The sequence below is a fragment of the Myotis yumanensis genome, unplaced genomic scaffold (genome assembly GCF_028538775.1).
Source record: "Myotis yumanensis isolate MYYU_CA2020_CCGP unplaced genomic scaffold, mMyoYum1.0.hap1 SCAF_8, whole genome shotgun sequence".
Lineage (NCBI taxonomy): Eukaryota > Metazoa > Chordata > Mammalia > Chiroptera > Vespertilionidae > Myotis > Myotis yumanensis.
Window position 1 is genome coordinate 36,083,623 of NW_027223759.1, and position 27,931 is coordinate 36,111,553.

At 55.1% G+C, this 27,931-nt stretch overlaps 1 protein-coding gene across 1 annotated transcript; it reads left to right on the forward strand.

The window, feature by feature from the left end:
- The first annotated feature begins 2,623 nt into the window (after positions 1-2,623).
- On the forward strand, positions 2,624-27,882 carry ANO7 (anoctamin 7). Its single transcript, XM_070423389.1, has 24 exons — positions 2,624-2,652; positions 3,681-3,792; positions 4,699-4,756; positions 8,843-8,985; positions 9,723-9,830; positions 10,500-10,636; positions 11,379-11,436; positions 12,185-12,295; positions 13,169-13,334; positions 13,823-13,913; positions 14,534-14,630; positions 15,745-15,888; positions 15,955-16,092; positions 16,730-16,828; positions 16,914-17,016; positions 17,967-18,078; positions 18,362-18,416; positions 19,671-19,768; positions 20,810-20,955; positions 22,010-22,215; positions 22,357-22,499; positions 25,838-25,928; positions 26,384-26,503; positions 26,624-27,882. Exons 2-24 carry the CDS (start codon positions 3,688-3,690, stop codon positions 26,738-26,740), a joined length of 2,646 nt encoding a protein of 881 aa, XP_070279490.1. The 5' UTR covers positions 2,624-2,652; positions 3,681-3,687; the 3' UTR covers positions 26,741-27,882.
- Positions 27,883-27,931: the final 49 nt, after the last annotated feature.

Sequence of the window (27,931 nt, forward strand, 5' to 3'; positions counted from 1 at the left end):
ACTTAAAACCCAAAGTGCAACCATTGGACAAGGGTGTGTTTTTCTTGTTGTTGTTTTTAATATATATATATATATATATATATATATATATATATTTATTTTTTTTTTTTTTAAATTTCAAATAGGAAGGGAGAGAGAAATAAAAACCAATGATGAGAAAATCTGATTGGCTGCCTCCTGCATACCCCCCACTGGGGACCAAGCCCACAACCTGGGCATGTGCCCTGACCAGGAACCTCCTGGTTCATAGGTCAATGCTCAACCACTGAGCTACGCCAGCTGGGCTGATGGGGGTTTAACATAAAAATGAAAATTCCTGTAGAACAGAGAGCACCTTGAATGGGCCACAGATAGCAGATAGGTATTGTGGTATTGCAGCGTTTAAATCTGGCAAGAGCCTAATATTACATGTAAAGAAGTTTCCCCAAATCAGAGAAGAGATAGGAATCTGTATAGAAATAGTCAAGGGCAAGAGAAGCCAGAGGGCCACGAGCAAAAGAAGTGCTAGCTAGACCAGAGGACCCTGCATGCACCTGGGTCGCCTGAGCTCAAATGGAAATACCCTTGGTGCCCATGCTGGGACTGACAAGGCCACAGCCACGTGAAGTGCATCTCCATTAGAGAGGTACAGGACAGCTCCAGAAGGGACGCTTATAGACGGGATGGGGTGGGCAGGGGATCCAGGCTGAGAGTGCTCATGAGCACTGGGCAGCAGGGACCGACCCTCTCTGAGTTTTGAAACAACCAAAGACAAAGTGTAGGAGGCTAGTTTTAGAGAGGGGGTGGGGTTGAAAAGAGAAGCCACTGGGTGGCACTATTGATGGTACAAAGAGGGAAAGCCCACCCACTCTGTGCCACTCCCACTGTCAGGTCCAGGGGAGGGGAGCAGATCAGGCAACCATAATTAATCATGTAGGTACAAGGTGATGTGTGCGAGGGAAGAAGGCAAGAGCATGTTGGGCGTGCTCACTGAGGAGTCACTGGATCTAGCTGGAGCGGGATGACCCTGAAGAAGGGCCAGACTGATCAGAACAGCCCTGGAGGAGGCTGACGGGGCGCTGGGAGGAGGGAAGGAAGAGGGTGAGGAGACACTGACAGAGCCCGGAAAAGGCCGGGCAGAGGGCAAAGGAGGCCTTCACACCAAAGGGAAGGTCTTTTTTGTTAAGCTGCAGTAATTGGAAGCTTTTCATTTTAACTTCCATTAAATGTATTTCTAAGTGTTACATAAATGGATATAAAAAGTTATAGTCAAATAAAGCTGATGTAGCAAGTCCTGGCCAGGGCTCTTCCTAGAGCTTGGGACCCAAGGAGACACCTCTGCTGGTTATAGCGCTCTCTCTCTCTTTCTCTCTCTCTCACTCACAACTGCAAAAGTAACACAACTTGAAAAAAGTTTCAAGCCATAAAATACTGTAGAGACTAAAAATTGAAAACTATACCCAGATGAGTCCTCATCTAGGTGTCCCCCATGCATATGTCCCTCCAGGCTCCACTTCCTGCTCCCTGCTGCTCTTGTTGGACCAACAGCCATGCGGCCACCAGAGCCATTTTACCACCAAGAGCAGAGAGCCCCCTAGAGCTGTCCTCCTCATGGGGTGGCCCACGCCTCCCCTGCAGAAGCTCGGTGGGGTCAGCAGGCCACCTCCTTCCTCACAGCCTGCCTCCCACCCTTGGGCCCTGAGTCCCTCCTCAATCCAACCCTTGCACAGGATGTGTGGAAAGCTTGACCCTCGACAGACACCTCTGTGCCACTGCTCTCAGGCCCAGGGCATCCCAGCTGCCATCCAGGCTCTGCTGGGCGCAAGGGACAGAGCCCGGCCACAGGGATCTGACTCTCCCCTCAAGGGCTCTCTGGAAGGGGCGCAGGAATCCGGCAGGACTCCAGCCTAGGCGAGGGTCTGATTCAGCGGTTTCAACAGGCAGAGGAGCGCACGCAGCACGACAGCCCTTTGGCCTCCAGTTCTCCTCCACCCACACAGCCTCCAGCTCAGTGATCTGGCGGTGAAGGCTGTGAGGACGAGGGAATGGGCTCCCAGGAGACAGGCGCAGGGCCACGGGAAGGAGGGCTGGGATCCCCTCTTACAGGTGGGCCCTGACACCCAGGAAGTAGCAGAGCTGGTTCTGCAACCTGGGTCCCCTGATGTCCCTATGGGCACAGGACCAGGTGAGGATGACACGAGCCCACCTGTGGCCATCCAGCTGAATTCCACCCCTCCTTTGCCCTCCAGGCCAGCAGCTGGTGGGCACTGAGCTCCCTAAGCAAATAGGGCAGAAAGCAGACGGCAGCATTTGCATGCGGGTGTGCAGGCTCTAGGAAAATGCGTTGCCTGTTTGCAGATCTGAGAGCACACCCCCTTTGCAAACAGAGGCAGGTCCTGGGTCCGGGAGCTGGGAGACCTTGCCCAGCCCCGTGCCAGGCACCTCTTCTGCCTGCCCGTTTGCTGAGTTCAGTGAGGACACCAGAGTGGCCGTCACCGCCTGCGCAGGCCTACCAGGACAGGGTCCCACCTAGTCCTCCCCAGGGACCAGCCCAGACTCGCTGCCTGGACCGGGCTCTTGCTGGAAGTGGTCCATGACCTCCGAGGCCTCTTCTGGAAGAAGCCACTGTGCCAGGTGGGGACTGTTCTACATCGCATGGGCACAGGGAGGAAGGTAGGCAGATGGACTCTAGGGAGGCTGGTGAGCACCCCAACCCACCAGGGCTCCAAGGGGTGGATTCTCCAGGGAGGCTGGCACCCCAAGACCTGGCACAGGGCTGGGGGTCATGAGAAGGACCAGGTGCTCAGAGTGGCTTTGTGCAGGGCACCCCAACCCTAGGGAGCCCAGTTTTCCCACCTGTCCAATGAACCCACCACAGAACAGGTTACTCCTGGCCTTTTGCTTGGGGCATCCTCTGTTCTGTCTCTTCTGAACAGAGCACCGAGGAGGCCCCCTCCCCGCCTGCTCACAGCAGTAGGAACGCCCCACACCCACACTGGCTCTGGGGCATCTGGAACCTGGCAGGGTCAGGAGATATGGGCACCATGTCTGCCCCTCCAGGCTCAGTCTATCTGGACTAGATGAACGGCTCCCTGTCCCCTCTGGCCTCCCGTGTCTCCACCACCCACATAGCCTCCCAGCTCAGTGACCCTGGTGATGCCACTCAGGGCCACACCAGTTCTGCTGGTGTGAACCGCCAGCCCCGGCTCAACTCCAATCCCCTTCCAGGCCACAGGGCTGCTCTCACACTTTGCCCCACTTTGCCAACCCGTCAACTGGAACCGTGGTGACTGTCCTCCCCACAAAAGGACCCAGAGGGGGGAGGGGGAGAATGCAGACTCAGCATGACCAGGCCCAGGACCCTGAGGAGGAGCCAGGGTCCTGTCTCTGTTAAAGGGTATCATCTGTCCCCCACAGACGAACAGAAGGAAGAGGGGTACCCGTGCTCCAAGCCCACATGCAGCGCTGAGGGGGGAGGTGGGTACTCATCAGACAGACAGACAGACAAGTAGGCAGCTCCCTCGCCCAGTTCTGGGGTCTTCACGTGGTCCCAAGTCAGACGGCCCAGCCTGGCCTGGCCCTGCCTGCAGCCCCTGGGCCCTGTTCTCACCTGTCAGGAGGCTGAGGGCTGTGCGGTGGTGCAGCCACGTCTCACGTGCCCCTCTTTACTCTGGCACCCACCCTGGTCCTGGCGGGTGCAGGAGCGGGATGCTGCGGAGGCGGGCTCCAGAGGAGGACAGTGCCGTCCTGATCGACATGGCCCCGGGGATGGAGAAGGGGGACTCTTACGGAAGCACAGCCAACACCTCACAGGTAACTCTCCATCACCAGGGACCTCGGGTCCAGGAGGCCCAGCACAGCCCTTTGGCTCCCCGCCCTGGGCTTCAGGCCATGGTCTAAGGTGGATACTGGAGGGTCTCTGGGCCCCCACACCCAGAATGGACACAGGGACTCTGGGGACAATGGCTTGCACTGGCCCCGGGCCCCTGGGGTAGATGCTTCCTGGAGACGCCAAGCCGTCACCTGTTGCATGGACCTCCAGTGTCCCCAAGCTGCCTGGGAAGAGGGAGGTGTCACAGTTAGGTCTCTGCCTGCCTCGCTGACCCCTGGGATGGCTAGATGAGGCCACTCAGGTGGAGGAGGGGGCAGGGTCAGATCCCATCAGCATGGAGGAGAGTGGGGGGACATTGGGCTCCCATTACTGGCCCTGGGGGCGGGGGGGGGGGGGTCACAGACACCCTGAGTGAGGCTGTTGGGAGGATTCCTGGTCCTCCTGGGCTTCGTGTCTGCCTCCAGGTGCTGCCCATCCCACCCCCACAGCTGAGAGCAGACACGGGCCCCTTCCTGCTGCCCCACAATACAGTGTCTGGGGATGGGGGACACAAGGCCTCATTCACCAGAACAGGATTCCGCCCTCTGGGTGCATGACCACCTCTGGCCATCCACAGGCCACTTACAGGGCAGCCCAACTCCCCTCTAGCCCCTGGAGCCAGCAGGGTGGACACCCTGGGTACTGGCCATGCTGCCTGCAAACCTGACCCTTGCCCACTGCACAGAAGCCAGGGCGGGCAGGAAGGGCGTGGGCTGCCTCATCCTGGATGTGCCTATGGGCCCCCTGCCCACACCCAATAGTGTCTCCCTCCATTCGGCCTTCCGTGTTCCTGGGTGGTCTAGGGCAGGGTGGGGGTGCGTTCTCACGGTGAGGTGCTTTCCTTCCAGCCCGATGGACACCAGGCGGCCACTTGCAGGGTGGGGAACCCTGCCAAGCCCCAGATCGGTGAGCCCTTCCCAGTATCTGCCAGCTGTTCCTGTGTTGGTCCTGGGGGTGGGAACACAGATGGGGCACCCCCAGGTGGTAGGAGAAGGACAGCAGGTCTGGGTCACCATCCTCTGTGACCAGGCTGCCCCTCCCCATCCCAGCACTATCTCCTGAGCCAGCTCTGGTGCCAATTGCTGTGCTGGGAAATGGGGTGCAGGCCCCATGGTGAGCAGAACACGGTCTAGGGCAGTGATGGCGAACCTATGACATGCGTGTCAGAGGTGACACGCGAACTCATTTTTTCGGTTGATTTTTCTTTGTTAAATGGGATTTAAATATATAAAATAAATATCAAAAATATAAGTCTTTGTTTTACTATGGTTGCAAATATCAAAAAAGTTCTATATGTGACACGGCACCAGAGTTAAGTTAGGGTTTTTCAAAACGCTGACACGCCGAGCTCAAAAGGTTCGCCATCACTGGTCTAGGGCACAGCAGGAAAGGGGGTTCCTACTGAGGGGCTGGAGCTGAGAGAGCTCTGGAGGGCAGAGTGGGGGCCCATCTCCCTCCTGCTCCGGACTCAGGACAGCTTGGAGTCACCTCAGATTCTTTTATTTTTAATTGATTTTTAGAAAGAGGGGAAGGGAGAGGGAGAGAGAGAGAGAAACATCGATGTGAGAGTGGAATATCGATCAGCTGCCTCCTGCACATCCCCAATGGGGATCAAGCCCACAACCGGGGCATGTGCCTGACCAGGAATCGAACCAGCAACCTTTTGGTGCACAGGACAATGCCCAAAAAACACCAGCCAGGGCTCACCTCAGATTCTTATCTGTTGTACCCAATAGCTTTTCCACCTTCTCCTCACCCCACCCCCACTGCTCCTGTCTGCCCCAAGCCACCATCATCTCTGAGAGGACTGCACCCCACTGGGCTCACCCACCTGACCCTGCCCTCCATGCAGCAAAGATCCTTGTTAATAGTAGATGCCCTCACCCCCCCCCCACCCACTTACAACAACAACAAAAACAGGAAATACCAAGTGTTGGTAAGGATGCAGATAAATTAGAACCCTGTGCACTGCTAGTGGCAATGTGAAATGGTGCAGCCCCTGTGGGGAACAGTATGGAGGTTCCTCAAAAAAGTATGCCCTAACCGGTTTGGCTCAGTGGATGGAGCATCGGCCTGCAGACTGAGGGGTCCCAGGTTCGATTCTGGTCAAGGGCATGTACCTTGGTTGCGGGCACATCCCCCGTGGGAGATGTGCAGGAGGCAGTTGATCAATGTTTCTCTGTCATCGATGTTTCTGACTCCCTATCCCTCTCCCTTCCTCTCTGTAAAAAATCAATAAAATATATTTTAAAAAATTTAAACATAGAGTTACCATGTGGCCCAGAAACCCCACTTCTGGAGAGACCGAAAAAGAATTGATGATGAACATTTAGGTTGTCTCCATTTGAGGGGAGTGGGGCCTGTTGTGATAATGTCTTGGTGGGCATTCACAAACATGATTCTGCGTAGTCGTAAGTGTTCATCTTTGAGTGGAATTGCCAGGTCACATGGTGACTCAATGTTTAACATTTTGAAGAGCTGCCAAACTGTTTTACAAAGTGACAGCCCATTTTACAAACCATCAGCAATGTGCAAGGCTTCCAGTTTCTCCACGTCCTGTCCAGCACTTACTGTCAGTCCTGATGACAGTCATCCCAGTGGGTGTGAAGTGGCATCTCTGTGTGGCTCATGTTTGTAATTTCCTAATGACTTATGATAGTGAGCGTCTCTTCATAGGCTTATTGGCCATTTGTATGTCTTCTTTAGAGAAATGTCTATGCAAAATCTTTGCCCATTTTAAAATTGGGTTCCTTGTCTTCTTATAAAGTTGTAAAAGTTCTTTATGTATGCTGGATACAAGACCCTTATCAGAACACTATTTACAAGTATGTTTTTCTCCCATTCTGTGGGTTGCCTTTTTACTTTCCTGCCACTGTCCTTTGAAGCATATAGGTTGTTCATTTTGACAAAGTCCATCTTATTAATATTCTCTTTTATTGCTGTGCTTTTGGTGTTGTATCTAAGAATCCAGGTCATGAGGATTTATTTCTATATTTTCTCCTGAGTCTTATTATCATTTCATTCTTTTTTAAATATATTTTTATTGATTTCAGAGAAGAAAGGAGAGGAAGAGATAGAAACATCAATGATGAGAGAGAATCATTGATTGGCTGCCTCCTGCATGCCCTACACTGGGGATGGAGCCCACAATCCAGGCATGTGCTCCATCTGACTGGGAGTCAAACTGTGACCACTTGGTTCATGGGTCAATGCTCAACCACTGAGCAATACCGGTGAGGCCAACTCTGTTCTTTTTCAATATTCTGGATCTCATGTGTTTCCACAGGAAGTTCAAACTTGTCAATTTCTGGGGGCTGGTGGAGCTAGTTGTGGGTTTGATAGGAATTAAGCCTGTAAATCAGTTTGCTATGTTTGATTAGCAAGTCAGACGAACTGGCCAGGTTGTCTTCTTCACATGCAACTCATGCACAAGGGATGCTTCACATTTATTTAACTCATCTTCAATGTATTTCAACATTAGGTAGTTTTCAATGTATAATTCTTGCACATTTTTTTAATTTGTTCCTTTTTTGGTGCTGTTGTATATGGAATTGTTGTTGTAAATGGAATTGTTTTTCTTCATTTCATTTTTGGCTTGTTTATTACTAATATATGGAAATATAATTGATTTTTTAAAAATTTATTTTAGAGATGAAGGGAGAGGGAGAAAGAGAGAGAAAAAAGCATAGATGTGAGAGAGAAACATTGATCAGTTGCCTCCCATATGCACCCTGACTGGGGATTGAACCCACAACCTGGGTATGTGTGCTGACCAAGAATTGAACCATGATGCTTCAGTGCATGGACAACACTCCAAACAACTGAGCCACACTGGCCAGGGCTACAGTTGAAATTTATATGTTGATTTTGTATCTAACAACCTTCTCAAACCTGTTATTAGTTCTAATAGTTTCTGTAGTGAATTCCTTCGGAATATCTATATACAAGATCATGTCCTCTGTAAATAGGTCATTTTACTTTCACATTTAACTGTTTACCCTTTGCAGTGTACTCATTCTTCTTGCTCATCTGCATTTCCATCTGAGAGTATCACCTTTGGCCTCAAGGACTTCCTCCCGTGTCTCCTGTAGAGCAGATGTGCTGAACTTTATTTCCCAGATTTTGATTGTTTGAGGATGTTTTCATTTAGCCTCATCTCTGAAGAACATTTCTACAGAATAAGAATTCCAGTGTTCCGTATTTTCCCCAGCACTTTAAACATGCTATTCTACTGTCCTTTGGCTTCCATGGTTTCTGTTGAGAAATTGGGTGTCCATACTCTTATTGTTCCCTGAAATATAATGGTGTTTTTGCCCCCTCTTTCTCTGTAGTGCACAGCAAAGACACGTTGTCTATGGTTTTTCTAGCTGGAGTTTCTTTAGCCTGCTTGGGGATCACTGAGATGTTTTATCCTTTGTATTGATTTTTGTGCCGCGCCAGCATGGCCATGGGTGAACCTGAGAGGGGGCGGTGAAGGATTAGAAAAGACAGACAAGAGAAGAAAGCTGGGGCTGGGTGGGACGCTGCCCTCTCTGATGGAGAGACAGCGTCACGGCCTGCAAACCGAGTCTTTATTTTATAGCCAGATTCCATGAGGCAAAGTAAGGGCGTGGTCAAGATGTTTACAACATTCTCCTGGGTTTGGAATCTACTCAATTACATGCACCTGATCAAGCTTTGTTTACTCGCTGCACTTCTGCATCCTATATCACCTAACCACCTGGGAGCTGCTCTCCACAATTTTTTTCCCCATCAGATTTAAAAATTCTTGACCATTTTTCTTTAAAAAGTGCTTCTTCCTACTCTCTCTCTCTCTGATTCTCAGATCATATGTGTTGGGCCCTGTGACCATGACCACATGCTCTTGTATAGAGGGGTAGGCCAGTGTTCAAGTGCTTGACTCCTACTTCCCACCCAGTACCTGAGTGTCCAAGCTGGGAGACTGGCACCCCTGAGCCTGTCCTCCCTGCTTCTGTCCCTGTTGGTTCCCAGCAGACTTTGTCCTTGTTTGGGAGGAAGACCTGAGGCTGGGTCAGCAGCAGGACAGTGCCACCCAGGACAAGAGAGACACACACAGGGCCTGGCGGGAGACGTTCCTGGATAACCTTCGTGTGGCTGGCCTGCATGTGGACCAGGTACAGGGGTTGGTTACGGGCAGGGCCCTAGGCTCTGCATCCACTAGGCTTGGGGGCATGACAACAAGTCAAGCCCAGAGTTGTATTGAATGGCCCTCCCCTCAGGTAAAATATCAACCCATCGTAGCACACAAGCTCGCTCACAGAAGCCAGAGCCCTTCAGATTCACCAGAAAACCCGCCTGCATCACTGGTGCCGCGGCCTGGCAGCCACTGCATAGAGTACCTGCTGGTGACTCTGCTGTGTTAAAGTGATTGCCTACTTGAGTCAGGGGAGCAGGGCTGCTTGGGCAGTACTCTGAGCTCAGGCCTTGAGGAGGGTTTGCTCATCACAGGGGGTATTGCTGGCATCGGCCCTAGCAGCTTGGTGTCCTCTGTCTGTCGCTGATTGCCTGATTTCCAGACAGGGGCAGGCACCCTGTGCTTGGCTTTCAGAGGCGCTGTCACTTATCAAATAGGTTTAAAACCATGGCTGGTTGGTTGTTAACATGGCTACAGAAACATCTGCCTTTTCCTAAAAGTGTGAATGGACACACACACACAAGGGCACACACCCTTGTGTGCACACACACTCATACACACACGTATGCACACATGCACGTGCGTGCACACACTGTGTACAAATATTCACCCACATGTGCACCCATACAAACATGCACCCATGTGTGTACACATGTACATATATGCACACTGTGCACAGGGCACCCTCAGGCTCTGACAGAGCCCTGGTCCCCACAGCATCATGTACAGGATGAGGACAGCGCTGTGCACTACATCCTCCTCAGCGCCCCCTGGGCCGTGCTCTGCTACTACGCGGAAGACCTGCGCCTGAAGCTGCCCCTGCAGGTACCCAGGAGTGCATGACACGCAGAGAAGGCCTGGAGGTCCCCCCAAACCAGGGTTACTCATGACTGCACCCCATGTGCTGGGTGCAGTGTCCATTGCTGACAACCTGAGGCTCCCCATTTTGTCCTCAAAGGTCCCTCCTAGCGGCCATCACTGTTCCTCCAGGAAGCCTTACTAGGCAGACAGGTGGGGCGGTCATACCCCACAACCATGGTTGCTCTGGGGAGGTAGGGAGGCATGGGCAGTGTGTGCAGCAACCATGGCTTAGTCTAACTACCTGGGCCCTCCAGCTCCGACCCCCACCAGGCTGCCCATTGAGAACCACTGCAGGAGGGGGAGGGGCAGCCTGGGGACACAGTGTGAAGGGGCAGTGGGTGACCTCCGGATGATATGCCTGGGGGCTGCTCTGCCACCTACTCTGGCTCCCTTTGACCATCATGGCATTTGGTAGACAAAGGGACACGTGACCGTCTGAACCGCCCTACCGTGAAATCTGGGCCTCAGCTGGACCAGCTGAGCCCCCTAGCACCCAGGCCTGAGACAGGAAGGGGCTTGCCTGTTCCCTGGCTGAGCCCTTTTGCTGTTGCTCAGTTTGCAAATCTACACACCTCACCCCGCCACGTGGCATCGTGCTCACGGGTGGGAGGAACAAGTGATGATCCTTTCCAGGAGCTGCCCAACCAGGCCTGCAACTGGTCGGCCAGCCTGCTGCAGTGGCTGGGCATCCCCAATGTCCTGCTGGAGGATGTGCCTGATGTGCCCCCCGAGTGTTACTCCTGCCAGTTCAAAGTGAGCAAGCTGTCGAGGTGAGAGACAGTGGCCCTGCTGTGCCCGCGGGACAGCTTCACACGGTGCCCAGGGCTGGGGGACACAGCCAGGGATGCGTGCATGAGAGGTCAACGAGTGACAGATCTAAACCTCCAGAACCTTCTCCTTTCTGGAGCTTTTTAACCAGGGAGCGTGAGTGGCACGTCCACTTCAGTCAGGACAGGCAGGTTGTGCTGCAGACAAACGTTCCCCAAACCTCAGTTGCTGGACACATGGCCCATTTCCTACTCAATGACGTGTCCGTGGTGGGTGGCAGGGTCTCCCAGGCCCAGTGGCTGGAGGCCCTCCTCTCACAAACAAGGCAGAAGATGGTCGTGGTCAGTCCTCACTGGCTGCTGGTGGCACCTCTCCTGTGTGCGTGTGTCACATGGCACACCTATGTTTGGTGCTCCAATGCACATGGAAGCCACGGGCTCCTTGGTGACCCTGGGGCTTTCACACTGCCCTGCCCTCTGCCAGCCACTGTCCCGGATGGAGGATGTCTGTGACTTCTGGACAATGTTCTGTGACCTCCTGCCTCCAGGAAGGAAAAGACAAAAATGGGACTTGATCCTGCGTGGGGGGTGGAGGGTGGGGTGGGGGTGGAAAGGGGATGGTGGCTGTTCCCCAGTGTGCGAGGAGAAAGCATGAGTGTGGTCAGTGTGTGTGTGTGTGTGTGTGTGTGTGTGTGTGTGTGTCCCTGCCTTTGTGGACTCTTCTGCACTTTTCACATGCCCACAGGTTCCTCAGGAGTGACGACCAGGACACCTTCTTCACCTGCACCAACAGGCACCAGATCGTGAGTGGGGGTCCCCACTGCAGTCCCCATACCCTGACCCGGCTCAAAGGAGCCTGAGGTTGGGACATAGGAAAGCTCTCCTGTGACTGGAGCACTGAGGCCAGGGCTGGGGGTTGGGGGCTGGAGACTTAGGGGTGCCCCCTCATTGAACTCAGTTGGGGCCCTGCTCAGTGCCCCCGCGGGAGCCCCCAGGGCTCAGGATGGATATCTGGTTATGAACTTGTGGGACAGACAGCCACGGCTACTGACCCAGGTGGATGTGTGTCCTGTTGGTCAGTGAGGAAGAGAGCCGAGGGTCAGAGTATCATGCCTGAAAAGGGTGGGCTGAGCCAGCCACTCCAGGGTCTGTGACAGGAAGAGGCTTTGGACAGGCCTGCCTAGGCCGCCCCCTGCTGGCCACCAAAGGGGCAGAGCCCACGCCTGGAGGCTGGCCCTGCCCAGAGCAAGGTCCAGAGCTGGCTGTGCACAGCCAGGACCTGGGGTCAAATCCAACCCCGACTCCTGTGCGCCCACAATCTGGCCCAGGGTTGTGATTGTACAGTGGAGAGTGACCGTCCCACCTCAGGGGTGTGGGGTGTATGAGCTGGGGACAGGAGGGAGATCTGGGCACACAAAGTGTTCTCTTCATTTGTTACCAGAGGCTGTGGGAGGCTGTCCGTGGGCTCAGCCCCAAGATGGGAGGGCCAGGATGTCCCTACCCTGCCATCACATGACAGGTGACCAGTGCCCTTTCCCCCGCCCCCTCCAGCTGTTTGAGATCCTGGCCAAGACCCTGTACGGCCATGAGAAGAAAGGTCTGTTTGGGATCGACCAGCTGCTGTCCCAGGGCGTCTTCAAGGCAGCCTTCCCCCTGCACGAGGTGAGACCTGGGGGCTGGAGAGGCTGTGGTGGGGGTCTCAGGCCCAGGCATGGGCTGAGTTCCTAGATGAGGGGTCTTGCTGTCACCTGTCGGGTCAGCTGTAGCCAGACAAGAAGCCTGTAATGTGACCAGGCCATGCTGCTGTTCAAGGTCCTGGGCAGCCAGGCACTGCCCTCTCAGCACACGAGAGGCCCAACAGCAGCATCTTCATGGGGGAGACAGTGAGGTCCTCTGTGCTCCCCAAATCTGGGTAAACTGAACAGTGAAGGGGCGCTCACCTTCGTCCTGACAAAATGTCCACCGAGGTCTGGAGGCTGTTTATGGCCCTCACACCCCGCAGCTGCCCACCGAATTCAGAGCTGCAGGAAGGGGCAGCAGGGTGGAGGGCAGGGTCAGGCCTGCAGCTGCTGTGTGAGGTACCGAGGGGCCACCTGAGGACATGCAGCGGAATAGCCAGCTCCACTTTGGCTGTGGGGCATCCCTCTTCCCGCCTCTGGCCAGAGCACAGGACGCACAGCGCCTGGCACAGCCAGCCTCACTTGCCTGGTGCTCGGCGGGTAGCACAGCCCCAGGCTGCAAAAGCCCACCCACCCAGAGATGCCAATCCATCCTGGACCACAGCCGCAGCTCCTCCTGGACGCAGACCCCGGGACCCCCGGGAGGCCGAGGTGCCCAGCTCAGATGCCTCTCCTGGAGAGGCCTTCCTAGATGCCCCCGGGACCCAAACATAACTCTGTCATCCTCGAGCAGCAACCCTGCGTCCAGGACACCAGGCACGTGGCCTTGCCCAGCGCTGAAGGCCTACACTTAGAATAGGGCCCGGTAGGATGCCCAGACCAGCCTGAGTCCAGCCCACTGGCTTCTCATCCCCAGGGCCCCTTCACAACACCCCCTGAGGGCCCGTGGGCCCCTGGCCTCAACCAGCGGCAGGTCCTGTTCCAGTACTGGGCCCGCTGGTGCAAGTGGCACAGGTACCAGCCTCTGGACCACGTGCGCAGGTACTTCGGGGAGAAGGTGGCCCTCTACTTCGCCTGGCTGGGTAAGTCCCACCCACTGCCCCTTGGGGCCTCCTGGGCCCCCGACTTTAGTCTTCAGGGTAATAGTCTCCAAGAAGGGAACGAGCACAGGGGCTGGGCTGCCAGCGTGCTGATCCCTCCTATGCCAACACAGCCATTGGCCCAGGGCGTCTTCACACCCCAGTGAGGGGCTGGGAACCCCCTCCTTCAGGTGGGCCTCCCCACTTCAGCCACCAGATCCGGCCCATGAGGCCTTGATCATGTGGTGGGGGCTGCAGAGCCCAGGACAGAGGCTAGGACAAAGGGGCTGCCAGGGGGAACCTCTGAGGACTGTCCCCCTCACGACTGCCTCCCAGATGGCCCCAAACCCTGCTGGTTGGAGGTGGGTCTCTGGGGGACAACTGTGTCTGTGCAGACCCCCACCCGGCACTCAGCCCAGCGCTGGGTGCACAGACCCATCATGGTTGCTGACAGCTGGCTCCTGGGGCCCCTATCTGGCTCCCCTCTGCAGGGTTCTACACAGGCTGGCTCCTGCCAGCGGCCGTGGTGGGCACGCTGGTATTCCTGGTGGGCTGTTTCATGGTGTTCTCAGACACACCCACGTAAGTGCCCTCTCCCCTCAGCTCCCAGGCCTCACCCTGTGTCTCTGGGGAGGGTGGAAGAGGGACCCCCACCTGCCAGACCCTGTGCAGAGCTGGGGATGAAGGTGAACATGAGCACCTCCCGCCTTCCTGGATGTCAGAGAGCCCATGGATCTGGCTGGAAGGGTGACAGGTAGATAGGGGTGCTCCAGGACTGACCATCGGACAGGTGTGACCTCAGGCTGACACAGGTGAACAGGTGTGTTCCCACACTGATATGTGTGCTCCAGACTGACACAGGTAGACAGGTATGCTTCCAGGATGACACAGGTGGACAGGTGTGTTTCCAGGATGACACAGGTGGACAGGTGCGCCCCTAGAATGAAACAGGTGGACAGGTGTGCTCCCAGACTAATGTATTGGTACCCTTGTTTCTTGAAATAGTGTAAGCTTTTCTTTTAATAAACAAAAGACAGGGCTTGAATTTTACTTTATTATGGAGCTGAAATTTCAAAAAGTATCATTGCATATATTTTAAAGAAATGCTGGGCCTGGCAAGGGCAGTGGCGGGAGGGAGAGGACAAGTGGCAGACCAGGTGGGAAGGGGTCCTCGTGCTCCAGCACCCCCTTCCACTCTGAAGGCAGGAGCTGTGCAGCAGCGCCGATAGCTTCCAGATGTGCCCACTCTGCCTCAATTGCCCCTTCTGGCTGCTCTCCAGCGCCTGCGCCCTGGTCCAGGTACGAGGAAGGGTGGGCGAAGGGAGGAAGGCAGCTCCCTGGGTCCTGGCCCTGCCCCGCCTATGACCCCAGCTCTGTGGTGATGTCTGCACCTGGCGTGGGGTTGGGACTGGTGCGCCCTTGGCGGAGTGCCTGCACCAGTTGGTGCCCAGCGGTGGGTCCTTACTCTTGTTGCTGTTATTGTCTGTAACTGACCAAGAGGAACCAGAGGACCCCCAAGGCAGGCACAGCTGAGCCCCCAGCTTAAGAGATGGGGGCAGGTAGCTCCTCGGAGGCCTTGGGCCCGGTGGGTCCCCACAGCCGCCCAGCACACTGTGGGGTGTTAGCTTTTCTTTGTGGCCTCACCTGCAGCCCCCACACACCGGGCTTGGAGCTCTTGGTGCATTGTTGGGGCCCAGACCAGACACACCTTTGACACACTCCTGGCATCCGTCTGTACCGTTTCCTAGGGCTGCTCTAACACATTCCTGTTCTTGAAACAACAGGAATTACTTTCCCACAGCTCAGAGGCCAGAAGTCCAAACTCCGGGTGTTAGCAAGGCTGGCCTCCCCTGCCTTGCTCTTACTTCTGGTGGCTGCACCACCCCAATTTCTGCCTCTGTGTGCACGTGGCCTTTCCCTCTGGGCACCTGTGCCTATCCCCCTTCTCTTCCGTCACAAGGATTTGTCACTGGGCTCAGGGGCCCCTAAACCGGGGTACTTTCATGTAGAGACCTCACCTTAATTACACACACAAAGGCCCTTGTTCCAAATAAGCTTACCTTCCAGGTGGGGGCCACAATCCAATCCACTACAGTCCACCCTCTGGCCCCCAAAATGTCAGGTTCGTGCAAAATACAGTCACTCCAACCCAACATCCCCAAGTTCTAAACTCAAGTCCAAAAATCTCCCAAATATCAACAGCTCAAAAAGTCCAAAACCTCACCTAAATTACCTAAGTCGTTATGGGGGAGACTCAGGTGTGGCCGTCCTGGGGTAACATCCCACTATCTGCTGCCCCATGCCGGGGAACAAGTCGCCTGCTTGCACAATGCGATGCGTTGCTCAAGGGAGAAACTGAGGCACAGAGGGGCCAGCAGTCGAAGCGAGTGTGAACCACGTGCCCCGCCCGCAGGCCGGCCGGCTCTTCGACCACGGCGGCACTGTCTTCTTCAGCGTGTTCATGGCCCTGTGGGCAGTGCTGCTCCTGGAGTACTGGAAACGCAAGAGCGCCACACTGGCCTACCGCTGGGGCTGCTTCGACTACGAGGACATCGAGGTGGGTCGGTCCCCAGACTGTGGCCACTGCCCACGAGGCTGCCACTAAGCATTGGCTTCCTTCCAGGAGAGGCCGCGGCCCCAGTTTGCCGCCTCGGCCCCCACGACAGCCCTGAACCCCATCACCGGCGAGGAGGAGCCCTACTTCCCCAAGAGGAGCCGTATGCGCCGCGTGCTGGCCGGCTCCGTGCTGGTGCTGATGATGGTGAGGGTCCTGTCATCCTCCCTCCCTTCACGCCCCTTCCTCCTGAGCTGCTGGGGGCAGCTCTTGTCCCCCCTACTCCTGGGACCCGGGAGACACTTGCTGCCGCAGAAAGGCCTTCGTGTGCCTGGGCTCCAGAGAAGGCGCCAAGCTCAGGGCCAGGGCAGGGGGTCTAGGTTATAAGACATTGAGTGTGTGTGGGCAGGGACTCCCAGAATGTTTCCCCACGGATGTGGGCTTGGGGCACCTTCAAGCATGGGGGGGATCCATGCAGGGGGTTCCTCCAGCCAAAGGGGCTCCCTAGCATGACCCTCCCTTCCCCTCCCCTTCCAAGATGGCAGGAATTCCCAAGTTTTGACCGGTGGGAGAGCAGGGTGGGGGGCCGGATGGTTGATTCTCAGCACGTGGGACCAAGAACAACGCACAGTGGCTCCCTTGACACCGGGATATCGCCCACCTGTAATTCTAAATGGCCTCCCAGCCCCCTCCCTCCCCAGCTCCCCATCCTGCCTCCCTGTGCCTCCAACAACCCACTGGAAGAAGCACGGAGCACAGCCAGGCCTATAAGTGGGGGCTGTGGCCTGAGGGCGCTGGAGTCCCAGGCCTAGGTGTGGGGGCTCACGCACTTGGTCACCCATAGGTGGCAGTGGTGGTCATGTGCCTCGTGTCCATCATCCTGTACCGCGCCATCATGGCCATCCTGGTGTCCAGGTCGAACAACACCCTCCTGGCAGCCTGGGTGAGCCTCCACTGCCTGCTCCTGCTGCGGGGGGATGGCTCGGGACCACCCCCAGCGCCAGCTCTGATCCACCACCTGTCACCAGGCTTCTCGCATTGCCAGCCTCACAGGCTCCGTGGTGAACCTGGTCTTCATCCTTGTCCTCTCCAAGATCTACGTGGCCCTGGCCCACATCCTGACAAGATGGGGTGAGTGGCCAAGGCTGAGTGCTGACTCAGGATCATTCAAGCCCTGCTGCCCAAGGCAGAACACACTTCCTTGCAGATCACAGGGTCCTCCAGTCTGAATGAGGCACAGACGGGATGTGAGACCCGCCCCCGACTGTGAGCAGTACCTGAGGGTGGAGACAGGAGGGTCCTCTGGGGCACCCAGGCCTTGCCCTGCTGCTGGGGTGCCCTTACCCCACCCCCACCCCATGCACAGGGCCGTTCGAAGCTGAGCTCCCCTGGGACGGTCTGCCCAGCCCAGGACCCCCTGTGTGTCCCTGCTTTCTCAGTGTCTGAGAGAGAACTAGAGGTGGCTGCAGAGTGAACTCCTTCCTTCTCCTCCTCTGCCCGCCCCCACTGCCTGCCTCTCCCTCCACTTTCTCTACTCTCCCATTTCCTAAAGGCAAAAGCCAATGAACCAGTTCATTCATTCCACACATTGTCTATTAGCAGCCCTGGTCTAGGAGTGGGACAGAGAGCTCAGTGTCCACCTGGGGGGAGCTTTTGGGTGGGCAGGTGTCCCAGGAAGTCCCCACCGTGTTCCTGCAACAGCAGGGCCATGTGCACCCCTTTTCCGGCCTCGGGCGTCCCCTCCAATTCACCTTTTACGCCCCGACCTCTGTCTCGGCACCGGCTTTCCAGGCACGGTCACCCTAGCCTCAGAATGTCACTCCGCTCGGCCTCTGGCTATTCTCTGTGCCCTGCCATTTCACCCTCAGCATTGCTGTGGCTTATCACCTGCCAGCTCTTCCTGCACCAACATAACATTTTTAGATGATTTTGAAATTAGAACTTGAGGAAAGCTGTCCTTTGCCCACTTCCTGAACGAGTTTCTGTCCAATATCTGGGCAACACGGCTTTCCTCACTCCCTGGACGGGTGAGGTGGTTACAGGGCTGGGCTGTGGGGAACTGAGCGAGCCTCTCTGCCCAGAAATGCACCGGACACAGACCAGGTTTGAGGACGCCTTCACCCTCAAGGTGTTCATCTTCCAGTTCGTCAACTTCTATTCCTCGCCCATCTACATCGGCTTCTTCAAGGGCAGGTCAGCACGGCTTCCCCTGGCCGTACCTCACCCTGGGCCCTGCTCCTGCGCTGCCTCAACCCATGTGGCCCCAGAGGCTCAGGGAGGGTGGGGATGACAGTCCAGGAGGCCTGATGGGGACAGCAGCTGTCGTGGCTCAGGGCCTCAGAGCAAAGCTGGGCTCCAGGTCTACCTTGAGGTTCCTGCAGGTCCGGTGTGTGCAGCAAGGGAGAGTGTGGGGAAGAGGGAGGGGCAGCTGATGGCACCTCCTCACTTGCAGCTTCAGGACCTCCATTTCCTCTAGGTTTGTGGGGTACCCGGGCAGCTACCACACCTTGTTTGGGGTTCGCAACGAGGAGGTAAGTGTGTAGGGACTGACACCCACAGGTCCTGCCCGCTAACCTCCATCAGAATGTTAATTTGCAGGGATTCTTCCTGCCCTCCCCCCTCACAGTTGCAACTGCCCCAGGACCCCCACAGCAGGCTCTTCATAGCATTCTCAGACCCCCACCTGGAACAGCACCCACACAACACAATCGTGTCCTCATGTCACCCTTTCCCCACGCTGACCTGACTTGTGAGGTGCCCAGAGCTCTGCTGGGAACATAGAGGCTGGTGACTCTCCCAGGGCTCGGAGCCCACTGTGGGCACCTGGGCTTGCCCTGCCCCACCCTCATAGACACTGATGAAAGCCCCTTGAGATCCCCAGGCATCTGGCTCCTCACTGGCTGAGGGCACAGCCTGGGTGGAGCTGGAACAGTGCACAAGTGGTCTCTGGGCCAGGGCAGCGGGCCTCCAACTGCTCTGCTGAGTGCCTCACCTGGAAGACCCTCTCCTGTCTGGCCGGAAGGGCTCCCTCCTTCCCATGGGTCTGGTCTGTGACCCAACCCCACTGGCTGCAAAGCAGCCAACCCCGAGGAACAGTCTGACTTCACATGAGAGGGGAGGGGCTTTTCAGGGACTGGGCAGCTGGGACCCCAACTCAGGGGGCTTTTAGTCACCAGTGGGAAAAGTTCCCAACGCACACTGGCTTAACAAAAACAGAGTTCCTTCCCGTCGGCTCCTATAATGAAGCTGGTCAGGCCCTGTGGGCTCAGGTGGGGCTGGGTACAGGCGTTTGAACAAGGCTGCCCTACTTCCCCAGCACTGGCCTTGTGCTCGGTCAGGTTCTCCCAACCCCTGGGAGGCCAACATCCCAACAGCACAGGCCGACGCCCTCTTGCTTGCGACCCCTGTGCAAGGTATGCTGTCTCAGGAGCTGCCCCTAACGCCCCCGTGCACCTCTCACTGGCTGGAATTGCTGAGGCCACATAGTGGGTCCTCCCTGGAGCCACAGGGCCAGCATCAGCCTCACGCCATGTGGGGTCTCCAAAGAAAATCTGGGTGCCCTGCAGCAGTGGCCCTGGTCATTCCCACGCACTGTCCACCAGGTGGACCTTGGGGAGACAGTGGGCGGGGGGGGGGGCTTGGGTAAGGTCTGGGGGGTGGTCTGTGCAATCCATGGCATATCTGAAGGGGAGAGGGACATGGCAAGGGCCACCTTTCAGGGTTAGAGGAGGTTGGGTGGGGAGGAGACCGCCTCCCCTGCACTAACCTGGAGCTTGGCTGTGCAGTGTGCGGCAGGAGGCTGTCTCATCGAGCTGGCTCAGGAGCTCCTGGTCATCATGGTGGGCAAGCAAATCATCAATAATGTGCAGGAGATTCTCGTCCCGTGAGTCCCCCACTTGCCCTGGGCAGCATCCAGGGACCCTGGGACTGGGAGTGTCTAGGGCAGTAGCCCCAGCCCAGTCCCAACCTGGAAAAGAGGTGGAGGGAAGCCAGGTGGGCCCCTCCTGGACCTGGCTGTCTCACCTGCAGGGGAGGGGAGGGTCTGCCCTGCCATCTGCCCCATGGGCTCTGTGACACCCGCAACCTGTGGTTGCTGTGTCAGCATATTGAGTTCTTTTGTCCTGGCCAGCTTCGTTGAGGGAGGAGGCCCATCCTTTCTGTAGCCCCTGTGGCCAGGACACTCTGCAGCACCCCCAGCCAAGGCAGCACCAGAGGGGGGGTCCAGGCGAGGCCCCCAGCCTCAGGTTCCCTGCCACTGGGGTCCTTTCTCCCCAATGCCACCCCCACTGGCACCACTGTGCTTCCCATCCAAGCAGCTAGACCCCCTCCCAGGCAAGAGCCCTTGCAATGAATGCCCAAGGCTGGGCCCAACCTGGACATCTTGCCATCTCTCCCGCACACCCGATCTCCCTCAGACAGCATGGACTCCCCTGGGCACCTCGAACTGTAGCTGTGGGACCTTAGCCAGCCCATGCCTCTCTTTGGGTGCAGTCAGTGCTGTGCAGCTGAATTCCAGGAGATCATGAGTTTGGGGTGTAGTTGGTGCCTGGAGGGGCTGGATGCGTGCTGACAACGCCACATACACCTATTCCCCTACATATGACAAAGTAACAAGCACACATGCCCCCACTGACACAGCGATGTCCTCATCTGCTCACTTCCACCTGGACATACCTCTTGGCACCTCTTTGCATGTCCCAGGAGGAACCCATCCCCCCAAAGCTTTCACGAACAATGGGGCACTGCAGGAGAGCTGGGGGAGGGGCTACCCCCAGAAGGAGGCAGATTCACTTGAGCGTTCTACAAGGCCTGGCCAGCCTGCTGTGCGGGTCCCAGGGTCCAGACCCTCTCCCTGCTGCCTTCAAACTGCAGAACAACCAGCTGGAGGAGCAAAAGCTATTTTCCTGGGTGTTTCCACCTCCAGGAAGCTCACGGGCTGGTGGCAGAAGTTCCGGCTTCGCTCCAAGAAGAGGAAGGTGGGGGCTTCAGCTGCTGCCAGCCAGACGCCCTGGGAGGCAGACTATGAGCTCCTGCCCTGTGAGGGCCTATTTGATGAGTACCTCGAAATGGGTAGGTGCCCCTGGGGGCCTCCAGCCTCAACATTCCTCTGTCTCCCTTGAAACATGATGTGGGTGGGGACAGAGGGTCCCTAGTGGAGCCAAGGCCTACAAAGGATCCCGAAAGGACTTGGGATCGCAGTGGGGAGTTCCCGAGAAAGGCAGGCTGGAGATGGGAAGGGACAGCGCCCTGGGCACAGAGGTTGTGAAGAGGACTGGGGGCAGTTGATGGAGCTCTCCTCAAGTGGCCTTAATCCCCCACCCCAGTAGGCATCTGCTAGAGCCTCCTGTAGGAGCTAGGAAGGAAGCTGGGTGCTGAGGAGACCAGGCACTAGGGGTGGGGACAACTGCCCCTGACAGTAAGGCTGCACCTGGGAGGCGACCGGCCTCAGGTCCCCTGACCAATGGAGTCCCATATGGGAGTTGATTCCAGAAAATTTCTTGATGCCCACACTCTTTGCCAGACCCTCAACTGTGTCCTCTCCAGGTGGTGGCCGGTGCCTGTACTCATTTCCTGCATGGGATGGTGCTCTTTTGGGGGACAGGATGTTTGTCCCAGCAGCCCAAGGTCTTACTCTGAGATCATGGCACACTTCAATGGAAAGTGTTGCATCTGAGTCAAACACATCACTGAGCTCCCTGGCAGCCAAAGCAAAAGGGGCGATAGTAGTTGCATCGGTCCCTGGACAAGAGGGAGCAGACAGTTCACGTGCATTTTCATGATAATGTGTGAGTGGAGTTGACCTTGTGTGGCCCTACGCCACTAGACAGCAGGCGATGGGACCAAGGCTCTTCTTAGTGTTTTACAGAGGAGCCAGCTGCTCCGAGAGGGGTAAATGGAGAAGGCCGGCCTAAAATCTACGCCCTTTCCTGCCAGAAGCCCACAGGGGAGGAGAGAGAATCCCAGACCTCAGGGAGCCCCAGGAGGCCCATGCCCCTCGTGCAGCTCTGTGGAGCAGTTAGGGAGGCTTCCTGGGAGCAGGGGCCCTGGTGCTAAGCCTAGGAAATGAATCAGAGCAAAAGCTGGCGGGCGGGGACAGGGCCTGCGGTGACACCTGCGCCCACAGTGCTGCAGTTCGGCTTCGTCACCATCTTCGTGGCTGCCTGTCCGCTGGCGCCGCTCTTCGCGCTGCTCAACAACTGGGTGGAGATCCGCCTGGACGCGCGCAAGTTCGTGTGCGAGCGCCGGCGCCCAGTGGCCGAGCGCGCGCAGGATGTGGGCATCTGGTTCCCCATCCTGGCTGGCATCACGCACCTGGCGGTCATCAGCAACGTGAGCGCTGGGTGGGGGGAGGTCAGGGAGGCTGTGCGGGGCTCCTCGGGGACCGGGTTCTGTGGGATGGGGCGGGGCTCCTCGGGGGCGGGGCTCCGCGGGGCGGGTGGGATCGGTCCACGCTGACCGCCCGGCGCCCAGGCCTTGCTGCTGGCCTTCTCCTCCGATTTCCTGCCGCGCACCTATTACCGTTGGACCCGCGCCGGTGACCTGCGCGGCTTCGTCAACTTCACACTGGCGCGCGCCCCGCTGGCCTTCACCACCGCGCACAACCGCACGTGCAGGTGAGGCCGCCAGGTGAGGGGCGGGCAGGACAGGGCTGAGGACTGGCTGGAAGGGGAGTTCCCCAGGATAGACCAGTCCTGAGAACGGGCGAACAGAGAGGCGTGGGCCCCCGAGCCCTGCGCTTCCTGCCTTAAACAAGCCACCGGCTGTAGGACTCCGGGGACACGGGGCGGGGACAGTGATTGCCCATCCTCCTCATCCCCCGGGGGAGGGGGTTTGGAGGATGGGGGGGGGGGGGGCGGTTACAGCTGACACTCCAACAACCCCGGGTTGAATTTTTGGAAAATCTGAGCATACGCCCCTCACAGTTGAAGCTCGTGTTGTTCAAGGGTCAACTTATAGTTCCCTTTAAAATATATATAGATATTTTTATTGATTTCAGAGAGGAAAGAAGAGGGAGACAGAGACAGAAACATCAATGATGAGAATGATAAGAGAGAATCATTGATCAGCTGCCTCCTGCACGCCCCCCCCCCGCCCCCCCACTGAGGGTTGAGCCCCCAACCTGGGCATGTGCCCTTGACCAGAATAGATCCCAGGACCCTTCAGTCCGCAGGCCACTGCTCTACCACTGAGCCAAACCAGCTAGGGCTATAGTTCCCTTTTTCCTAGGTCATTTTCAGTCAATTTTGGTAGTTTTGTTTTGTTTTTACAGAAAACTCAGCTAAGCTTTAAAAGTGATACAGCCCCGGCCACATTGGCTCAGTAGAGCATTGGCCTGCCGACCTAAGGGTCAAGGGTTCAAACCCCGGTCAAGGGCAAGGTTGCAGGTTCCCCAGTGTGCTTGCCCACGTGTGTGTGTGTGTTGGAGGGCGGGGCGCGGGGGGTTGGGGGGAGCAACCAAACGATGTGTCACTCTCCCATTGATGTTTCTCTCTCTCTCTCTTCCCACCTCCCTCCACTCCCCCCTTCCACTCTTGCCAGAAATCAATGGAAAAATTATCCTTGGATGAGGATTTAAATTTTTTTTTAAAAAAGTAACACAAATTTATTCATAATATTCTCTTAGATTTTCTTAAGCTCTTCTGTTTTTGTAGTTATGGCTGCATTTTCTTTCCAGATATAGTTTGTGTCTTTTCCTTTCTCTTAAAAGTCAATTTTCTGGAGTTGAAACCTTAGCTTATTCATTTTTAGTATTTCTTGGGTTTTAATAAACAAATTAATGTCTATAAATTTACTTGAATATATCCCTTACAAGTCACATTCCATTAGGTCTGATAACATATCTGCTCTCCTTCAGTTCTAAATATTTCATAACTTCCATTGTGATTTTCTTATTTATCCATGAGTTATTTGGGAAAGTAAGTTCTCAAACAGCCTTTTTAAAAAAAAAAAAAATTATTTCAGAGAGGAAGGGAGAGGGAGAGAGAGATTGAAACATCAGTGATGAGAGAGAATCAATTGGCTGCCTCCTGCATGCCCCCTACTGGGGATTGAACCCACAACCCAAGCACGTGCCCCTGACTGAAATCAAACCTTGGACCCTTCAGTCCGCAGGCAGACACTCTATCCACTGAGCCAAACTGGCCAGGGCCAGCCTTATTTTAAAAATTGAATTATACTTGACATACAATATTATGTTAGTTTCAGGTTAGTATTTTTATACACCATGATAAATCTAGCTATCAAGTGTAACAATAATATTGTTATTACAATATTATTGACTGTATTCCCTACAGTGCATGTACAATAAATTCCTGTGACTTATTTATTTTATAGCTGGAAGTTTGTACCTCTTAATCCCCTTCATCTGTTTTACCCATCCTCCCACCCTCCTCTCCTTTGGCAACCAACAGTTTGTTCTCTGAATCAGAGTGTTTCCATTTTGCTGTTTTGTTCTTTAGATTCCATAAATAAGTAAAATCATATGATATTTGTCTTTCTCTGCCTGACTTATTTCACTTAGCATAATACCCTTTAGATCCACCCATACAAAATCTGTTTGCTACTCAAAAACAAAGGTCATTGCCCAACCAGTATGACTCAGTGGTTGAGCGTTGACCTATGAACCAAGAGGTCATGGTTTGAATCCTGGTCAGGGCACATGCTTGATTCCCGGTGTGGGGCATATAGTAGGCAGTCAATCAATGATTATCTCTCATCATTGATGTTTCTCTCTCCCTCTCCCTTCCTCTCTGAAATTTATAACATATATATATATATTAATTGATTCTGATTTACTTGGAGGGCAGAGAACCTGAAGAGTTGATATGTAAATCTCTCACATTGTTGAGGCTTCTTCATGATCTGGTCACAATGGGTTTTGCATATATTTCAGGTGAACTTAAAACATTTTTTTCACTGTTAATTTTGGAGCAAGTTTCTTTATATACTAGTAGGCCAGACTTCTTAATTTTATTGTTCGGATTTTCATCTCCCCCTTTTCCCTGCTTATTCTATCAGATTCTAATAGAGGTGAATTAAAGCTTTTCAGTCTTCTCAGGTAGTTCTGTCAGGTTTTGCTTTATGTATTTTGAGGTTCTTAGTTGCATACAAGTTCATATTTGTCATCTCTTTTTAGTGGATACTTTCTCCATTTATTCTTTTTTTTCTTTATTGTTTTATTTAAAATATGTTTTTATTGATTTTAGAGAGAGAGGAAAGGAGAGGGAAACAGAGATAGAAACCTCAATGAGAGATGAGAAACATCATTGATAAGCTGTCTCCTGCATGTTCCCTGCTGGGGACTGAGCCTGCAACCTGGGCATATGCCCTGAGCAGGAATCAAACCAGCAATCTCTTGGTGTATGGGTCAGTGCTCAACCACTGAGCAACACCAGCTGGTCTTTCTCCATTATTCTTTTTCCTTTTTATTCCTTTTCTACTTCCTGATGAATTAGTGTTCTGTATTTTTTTCTCTTTACACTCATTTGGAACTGATGCTGTATATTTTTATTATTTTAGGGACTACCCTTATATTTTTAGCATACAATCTTAACTATACACTTTTCTAACAAATCCTGAAGGAATTCATTTTTGTCTCACTTCCTTGTGTGTGACAAGGATCTTCATGTGCTTTACCACAGCCTATTGAGCATCCATCAGTCCATCTTATTGTTCTACAGTTTTAATTTTACTATTAAAAACACACAGAAACAGTTTGTCATTTGTTAATCACATCTATTTGGGGTATTAACTTATGTGGCTACAGTAGTGGGCCCAGGTTAGCCTAGTGGGGGAATGGGATAACCCAGCTCATCCTCCCCTTTGGGACCATAACAGTAAGAGCTAAAAGTGCTGTCAGAGGCCCAGAATTTTAGCATCAGGGAGGCCAAAGGTGGAGATGCCAAGAAGTCATCTGCCACGATCCCCACACCGAGTCCCATATTTCCTGCAGGTATCGGGCATTCAGGGAAGACGATGGGCATTATTCCAGGACCTACTGGAACCTTCTGGCTATCCGCCTGGCCTTTGTCATTGTGTTTGAGGTAGCTGGGGCACCTCCCAGGCCCTCTGTTGGCTTCCTCTTCTTGGCCTTAGCATGATTCCCCCACCCTCATGCTTTGCCTAATCTCACCATGTGGTTTGGGGGTTGGTATGTCCAAAGGAATAGAGCCCTGGTCATACCGCTCTGTCACTGTGGTCGAATCACAGTTCCTCTCTGCATCATTTCTCTATCTGGAGAAGGGAGCAATCCCTGCCTAGCCTGTCACAGGGCTGTGCGGACATCAGGATGCTCTGGGCACCGTGTAATGTCCCAGGGTAGCTCCATGGGGCCACGGAAGCAGGGGGTGGTCTCTGGGGCCATGACACTGCTGCTTTTCAGTTCACCCACACCTGGGAAGCAGGTGTCCACACCTAAGCTCATGAAGGCCACTCTGGGCACTTGTTTTACCATTGGGTAGGGGCCCTCTCCCACGGCTGGTCCTGTCCCCTCTCCCAGCATGTGGTGTTCTCCATTGGCCGGATCCTCGACCTCCTGGTACCTGACATCCCTGAGTCTGTACAGATCAAGGTGAAGAGGGAATACTACCTGGCCACGCAGGCACTGGCTGAGAACGAGGTGAGCCCCCACCCACAGCCCTCGTGCACCCACTGTGGAGTGGCCCCAGCCAGGTACTTGCTGCCAAGCAGGCCGGGGTGCATTTAATCACACTCTCCTTGGCCACCCTCCTGGACACAGGCTCTCTTGGGGACGAATGGAGCCAAGGACGACCAGCCCTCAGCCTCAGAGGAGAGTCTGGGCCCACAGCCTAGGCGACCAGAAGCCAGCCGGGCCTCGCCAGTCCCTTCCCTCTGAGGTCGCAGGGATCATGTCGCAGGGATCATGTTGGGGGCTGAGGGGCCTGGAGTCAGACTCACCTGGAGTGCAGAGCCCTCACGTCCTGGAGATGAGAGGCCTCTTCCTCTCCTTCCCCTCCTCAGCTGCCTTGGGCCCCTGCTCCTGTCCCCTGTCTCCCAGGTCCTGGTTGCAGCCCCCACTGGCCACCCCTTTGGAGTACCCAAAGCCAGGCGACTATAGCAGGGGAGCCTGGTGGGCTGGGACATGCCTCCACCATCTCCCTCCCAGCCCCATGAGCCAGTATCCTCTCCTCGCACTCACCCAGGGGCAGAATGGCTCCACCCTGAGACTTGTTCCCATCACCCCCACCCACCTCTGGGCACACTGCCTACTCCCCTACATCTTTACTCAGAGCTGTGGCCCTTCCAGGCCTCAACCCTCCGCTTCGTGCCATCCTGGGTCCCTGCACCCACAGCCTCCCCTGCCTCTCCCTGCTCACTTCCTACTTGCCCATCAGCCCTCACATGACTCGTCTGCCAATCCAGCCAGTGGACTCTGGGTCCTGTGTCCTCTCTGGTGTTTTGATCCTGCTGTCCTTGGAATGATGGAATGACTCCTCTCTAGGCCCACCTGGTTACAGAGTCCTGCCTGCCCCCCAGCACTCTATGTTCCAGGTCACAACCTGGAGTCAGCTCAACCCCTCACCCACTTTCTCCACTCCCCATTCCTAGCCAAGGGCTCCTGATTCTGTCACCATTTCTTGAACCTGGTGCCCCCTTTCACTCCCAGCCACTATGAGTGGCCTCTCAGGCTAAAAAGCTATACTGCCCAGCTCCCTCCCAGACTACAGCCTGAGGCTGAGGAAGGTTTGGAAGAAGACTCAATTTTATTCCCTGACCTGTGAAACACTGGAGTTTCCTGTATGTTTACACATGATCATCTCCAAAGTTGGGAGCACCTTAGTGCATCCAGTTGGACCTTGTCCACTGACCAGCATGTGAACCCCCTTCCACATCCTCCTTCCATCAACTTAGTTAACCGCTGTGCCCATGCGTGACTCCACCATGGGTTGCTTGCCCTTGGCTGTGCACTCCCTGCTGGGTGTGTGGGTTTTCTCCACCTGTACCTTGTAATTCATGCTGGAATAAACCTCCCGAAGTACTGTGCGCACCACTGGCTTCCTTGGGGCACACTCCTAGACGCACTGTC

Excerpts from the sequence above, each read along its gene's own strand:
- ANO7 (XM_070423389.1), top strand. The coding sequence starts at position 3,688 with ATGCTGCGGAGGCGGGCTCCAGAGGAGGACAGTGCCGTCCTGATCGAC. Across the intron at positions 11,437-12,184 it reads GCACCAACAGGCACCAGATC|CTGTTTGAGATCCTGGCCAA; the intron begins GTGAGTGGGGGT and ends CGCCCCCTCCAG. Across the intron at positions 18,079-18,361 it reads ATCGGCTTCTTCAAGGGCAG|GTTTGTGGGGTACCCGGGCA; the intron begins GTCAGCACGGCT and ends CATTTCCTCTAG.